We start from the raw sequence: 6,060 nt of genomic DNA, 5'->3' as shown, positions 1-6,060 counted from the left end.
TGGATTTTGGCATGATTCACCAGAGAGATTTTGGAGCAGAAGGTCACCCCGCAAACCTTGCAGGGCACCTGCCGGCGTTTCTTATTGGAACTGGTCTCACTGTGGTCACTTGGACCCACAGGGATGCCTTCCACGCTGGACTTCTTGATGTGGATCAGCAGGTGCCGCTTGTGGGTGGTGTAGTCGTTGAAGGTTTTACCGCAGAAGCTGCAGGTGTAGGGCCTCTCCCCGGTATGGATTCTCTTATGCCGCACCAGGTGAGGCCGGGTGGTGAAGGATTTCCCGCACTCGGTGCAGACAAATGGCTTCTCTCCAGTGTGGATCCGCATGTGGATCTCCAGGTGTCCCTGGCTGTCAAAACACTTCCCGCACACGTCGCACACCTTCCCGTTTTTGTGAGTGTCCAGGTGAGCCGCTAAGCTGTCCAAGGAGCCGAGGTGATCGCCGCACACATAGCAGAGCACCGTCTCATGCTGTTTGCCGTGGTTCAGCAGGGAGACCACGGAGTGGAACGACATGCCGCACACCTTGCAGACAGCGCGTGGTTTTCTGAAGGACGGACTCTTCCCGTCGCCGTTTTCGCACGAGGACTCTCCGAGGTGGCTGTTCTTGGCAGAGTGAAGGAACAGGTGGCGCTTCATGGTGGTGTAGTCGTTGAAGCTTCTGCCGCACACGGTGCAGGTGTACGGCCTCTCGCCGGTGTGGGTTCGGACGTGCCGGGCCATGTTGGCCCGGGTGGTGAAGCGCTTCCCGCACTCGCTGCAGACGAACGGCTTCTCCCCCGTGTGGATCCTCATGTGGATCTCCAAACCGCTGCAGCTGGTGAAGCACTTCCCGCAGACGCTGCAGCTCTCCGCCTTGACGTGTGTTTTCAGGTGAGCGTCGAACCTCTCCTCGCCATCGAAGCGTTCCCCGCACACGCCGCAGATGTCCTTGGAGTGAACTTGCACATGGTTCACCAGAGACACGGTGAGGAGGAAGGCTCTGCCACAGATTTTGCAGCAGATGGGAGACTTGTTCTTTTTGGAGGGGTTCAGTTTGGGGGCGACTGGAGGATGAGGAACCCTCTTGTTTGCCTTTGTCTTCTTCTTCTTGGTGCTAATTTGCCTTTTGGACTGGGAGCTTGACCTCCACTCCTCTTCGCTGTCGGCTTCAGAGGAAACTGCAAAGTCTTCCCCAGCCTCTTCCTGCTGGGCGGAGGTGCTCGGCAGAGGATCTTCCTCTTCCACTTTAACGACCGCCTCAATAAACCCGGTTGGACTGGTACCGCTCCGTAGATAAGGAGGCGGGAATTTGACCTGGATGATGCTGCTCTCCTGCAGGTCCGGACACCCCTCAGTCTGACTCCTCCCACCGATACTGGAGGCGTTCTGGTTTGACTCGGAGTCCGAGGCCAGATCAGGCTTTTCCTCCACCTGCTGATGATCAGAGGTGAAGTCCTCGTCCCAGACGGCCAGGCTCAACTGGAGCTCCTCTGCAGAAGAAATAAAGAAGAAGAAACCAGAACCAATTGCCGAATTAGCTTCAAATCAGAGAAAATGATCGTTAAAATCAGCACCTGTCAGTATAAAATCTCCATTGTTTGACCAAAGTAGGGCAGCAACTATTTTGCAAGTCGATTAATCTGTCGATTATTTTTTGGATTAATCAATTCAGACAGCCAAATGTTCCTTAAAAAAGACTTTTTTAAATTTAAACCAGTTGAAACTGGTTAAACTGGAATTCTGGATTGAGCAGATTCCAGATGAAAAGTTTATTTTATCTTATGCAAAGTATTTGTATATTTCTTTATCATTTTGACATAATTCCTGCTCTAAGTGGGTCTCTGTAAGCTAAAGGCATATTTTACAGTCTCTATTCTTCAGGTAACGATTAATCGATTATTAAATATTAAATCGTTCATTGAAATAATGAACGATTAATCATTTCAACTCCTTACCAAACATTCAGCAGATCTAGAAAGATGCAGACAGGATGATTCAGCCCAGATCTTTAGACGACTGAGTCTGAATGAGACTTACCGGGTTTGATCTGATGTCAATCATTATTCCACACAAAGCTGAGATCAGTTTTACTTTTTCTTTTTGGTCCAATTAAGAATCTGAACGGTGTGGAGGGTATCTGCCATCAGAACCGCTGAAGCGGAATTCTGTAGAAGCGCGTCTAACCCAGCAGTGCTGTCTGCGTGTCCCTGCCGTTATTTTAACAACTTACAACACGTGTTGGAATTATGGCTAAAACAATAAGATTCATTGTGAAAATCAATAGTTGACATAATTGTAACTAATTTAGTAATCGATTAATCGTTAACTGGAGTATAAAAAAATAAAAAGGTTCACTGATTTTTAAATGTTTCAGTTTAGTATGGGGAAAAAAATCTGAATTCTGAGATTAAAGTCAGAATTTTGAGAAAAAAAGTCCTAATTCTGAGATAAAGTCCTAATTCTGAGATTAAAGTCAGAATTCTGAGAAAAAAGTCAGAATTCTGAGATCAAAGTCGTAATTCTGCGATTAAAGTCCTAATTCTGAGATTAAAGTCGTAATTCTGAGAACAAAGTCCTAATTCTGAGATTAAAGTCCTAATTCTGAAATTAAAGTCCTAATTTTGAGAAAAAAAGTCCTAATTCTGAGATTAAAGTCCTAATTCTGAGATTAGAGTCCTAATTCTGAGATAAAGTCCTAATTCTGAGATTAAAGTCCTAATTCTGAGATTAAAGTCGTAATTTGAGAACAANATTGCTGAAGAGTCAATGAGTCGATGCAATCAACTGGTTTTTCTTATAAAACTGAACTAAACTAACAATCTGATCTGGTTGATTCGTTCCAGAAAGTTCCTTGTGAGGACGTGTTGTGAATTGGTGCTACAGAAATAAACTGACTTCAATTGAACTCATTTTATTTTGGTTCCTTTATTTTTTTTCACACCATCAGCAGGAACATTCAGCTAACAAGGAGCCACATATTTATTTTTTATTTATTTTTTACACAGCGCTGAGCAGCTGTAAAAAAGGCAGCATGGATCACATCGGAGGAGCTAAATAGCGAAGAATTCGTATTTTGGAATAAAAACCTTTTTTGCTCTGATCAAATGTCACAGTTAAAATTTTCTAACAGTAAAGAACAATAAAACAAAGAGGAAATAAAAGTATTTAGCTTTGAGCCGCAGCAAGTTTAAAGCACTTTAATCACTGATCATCGTCAGCAGCTTGATTTTTCTCTACGATGGTCCATAATGCTGGAAGAGGCCTTTATGATGCTCTAACCCAGGCATGTCCAAAGTCGGTCCTGCAGGTTTTAGAGGTTTCTCTGCTCTAGCCAGCCTGCTTTCTTTGATTGCTGATTAACGGCTAAATTAATTAGCTTTGCTAGAGCAGGGAACCGTCAAAAACCTGCAGGACAGCGGCCCACAAGGACCGACTTTGGGTATGCCTGCTCTAACCACTTAAACGTACCTGTTCCTACGATGGATTATGGACCTTCTATCATCTTTAAAGCTGGGCACACACTGTAAGACTTTCCGCCCTTTTGGGGCCGAATCTCCTATCGTACACTGTATGCCCAGCCTAAGATAGAACCGGACCATCCTACGACAGGAGGTCCGCCTCAGTCCCCCGAAATAATGACCCAAACCCCGATCAATGTTTCTAAGGTCCGCTGTTATTCATCAAAACAGGGTGAAGTTGACATGGATGAAAGTTTCCATCGCAGTTCTGAAGTTGAGACGGATCTTTGGGAGTCAAACAGCTCAATCTTCCATCTTCTTCTGGTATTTCTCTGCTGTGTGAACCTTCTTCATGTGGAGCCTGACGTAGGTCTTCCGGTTGAAGGTGTTCCCGCAGACCTGGCAGCGGTGTCGTTTCTCACCCGTGTGCGTGTTCCGGTGCTGCGTGAGGAAGCTGCGGTCGCTGAAGCCGCGGCCGCACACTGTGCACACGTACGGCTTCTCCCCCGTGTGGCACCTGGCGTGGCGCAGCATGTTCTGCCGGAAGTTGAATGACTTGCCGCACTCGCTGCAGGTGAACGGCTTCTCCCCGGTGTGGACCCTCTGATGCACCTTCAGGTGGAACAGAGAGTCGAAGCACTTCCCGCACACGTCGCACACCCTCTTGCTGATGTGGGTTTTCAGATGAAGTTTGAGGTTTTCCTTCGACACGAACTGATTGCCACAGACGCCGCAGAGGTCCGTGGCATGGATTTTGGCATGATTCACCAGAGAGATTTTGGAGCAGAAGGTCACCCCGCAAACCTTGCAGGGCACCTGCCGGCGTTTCTTATTGGAACTGGTCTCACTGTGGTCACTTGGACCCACAGGGATGCCTTCCACGCTGGACTTCTTGATGTGGATCAGCAGGTGCCGCTTGTGGGTGGTGTAGTCGTTGAAGGTTTTACCGCAGAAGCTGCAGGTGTAGGGCCTCTCCCCGGTATGGATTCTCTTATGCCGCACCAGGTGAGGCCGGGTGGTGAAGGATTTCCCGCACTCGGTGCAGACAAATGGCTTCTCTCCAGTGTGGATCCGCATGTGGATCTCCAGGTGTCCCTGGCTGTCAAAACACTTCCCGCACACGTCGCACACCTTCCCGTTTTTGTGAGTGTCCAGGTGAGCCGCTAAGCTGTCCAAGGAGCCGAGGTGATCGCCGCACACATAGCAGAGCACCGTCTCATGCTGTTTGCCGTGGTTCAGCAGGGAGACCACGGAGTGGAACGACATGCCGCACACCTTGCAGACAGCGCGTGGTTTTCTGAAGGACGGACTCTTCCCGTCGCCGTTTTCGCACGAGGACTCTCCGAGGTGGCTGTTCTTGGCAGAGTGAAGGAACAGGTGGCGCTTCATGGTGGTGTAGTCGTTGAAGCTTCTGCCGCACACGGTGCAGGTGTACGGCCTCTCGCCGGTGTGGGTTCGGACGTGCCGGGCCATGTTGGCCCGGGTGGTGAAGCGCTTCCCGCACTCGCTGCAGACGAACGGCTTCTCCCCCGTGTGGATCCTCATGTGGATCTCCAAACCGCTGCAGCTGGTGAAGCACTTCCCGCAGACGCTGCAGCTCTCCGCCTTGACGTGTGTTTTCAGGTGAGCGTCGAACCTCTCCTCGCCATCGAAGCGTTCCCCGCACACGCCGCAGATGTCCTTGGAGTGAACTTGCACATGGTTCACCAGAGACACGGTGAGGAGGAAGGCTCTGCCACAGATTTTGCAGCAGATGGGAGACTTGTTCTTTTTGGAGGGGTTCAGTTTGGGGGCGACTGGAGGATGAGGAACCCTCTTGTTTGCCTTTGTCTTCTTCTTCTTGGTGCTAATTTGCCTTTTGGACTGGGAGCTTGACCTCCACTCCTCTTCGCTGTCGGCTTCAGAGGAAACTGCAAAGTCTTCCCCAGCCTCTTCCTGCTGGGCGGAGGTGCTCGGCAGAGGATCTTCCTCTTCCACTTTAACGACCGCCTCAATAAACCCGGTTGGACTGGTACCGCTCCGTAGATAAGGAGGCGGGAATTTGACCTGGATGATGCTGCTCTCCTGCAGGTCCGGACACCCCTCAGTCTGACTCCTCCCACCGATACTGGAGGCGTTCTGGTTTGACTCGGAGTCCGAGGCCAGATCAGGCTTTTCCTCCACCTGCTGATGATCAGAGGTGAAGTCCTCGTCCCAGACGGCCAGGCTCAACTGGAGCTCCTCTGCAGAAGAAATAAAGAAGAAGAAACCAGAACCAATTGCCGAATTAGCTTCAAATCAGAGAAAATGATCGTTAAAATCAGCACCTGTCAGTATAAAATCTCCATTGTTTGACCAAAGTAGGGCAGCAACTATTTTGCAAGTCGATTAATCTGTCGATTATTTTTTGGATTAATCAATTCAGACAGCCAAATGTTCCTTAAAAAAGACTTTTTTAAATTTAAACCAGTTGAAACTGGTTAAACTGGAATTCTGGATTGAGCAGATTCCAGATGAAAAGTTTATTTTATCTTATGCAAAGTATTTGTATATTTCTTTATCATTTTGACATAATTCCTGCTCTAAGTGGGTCTCTGTAAGCTAAAGGCATATTTTACAGTCTCTATTCTTCAGGTAAC

The 6,060-nt window shown here is 48.3% G+C and overlaps 2 protein-coding genes across 2 annotated transcripts in view; both read right to left on the bottom strand.

The window, feature by feature from the left end:
• Positions 1-2: 2 nt before the first annotated feature.
• On the bottom strand, positions 3-1,946 carry LOC107088935 (gastrula zinc finger protein XlCGF57.1-like; the record flags this gene model as incomplete). Its single annotated transcript, XM_015381402.1, has 2 exons — positions 1,940-1,946; positions 3-1,474 (listed from the first exon to the last, which is right to left on the bottom strand). Coding segments are annotated over exons 1-2 (1,479 nt in total), but the record flags the coding sequence as incomplete, so codon positions are not given.
• A 1,525-nt stretch (positions 1,947-3,471) lies between these two features.
• LOC107088934 (oocyte zinc finger protein XlCOF6-like) overlaps positions 3,472-6,060 on the bottom strand; it is an 8,966-nt gene continuing 6,377 nt past the window's right edge. The window contains exon 3 of the mRNA XM_015381401.1: positions 3,472-5,664. Coding sequence (XP_015236887.1) covers positions 3,746-5,664 — 1,919 coding nt within the window. The 3' untranslated portion in view covers positions 3,472-3,745. The remainder of the gene's footprint in view (positions 5,665-6,060) is intronic.

The sequence above is a fragment of the Cyprinodon variegatus genome, unplaced genomic scaffold (assembly GCF_000732505.1).
Source record: "Cyprinodon variegatus isolate N-32 unplaced genomic scaffold, C_variegatus-1.0 Scaffold233, whole genome shotgun sequence".
Classification (NCBI taxonomy): Eukaryota; Metazoa; Chordata; class Actinopteri; order Cyprinodontiformes; family Cyprinodontidae; genus Cyprinodon; species Cyprinodon variegatus.
Note: the sequence above shows the minus strand (reverse complement) of the source record. Positions and strands in the feature narration are given on the sequence as shown.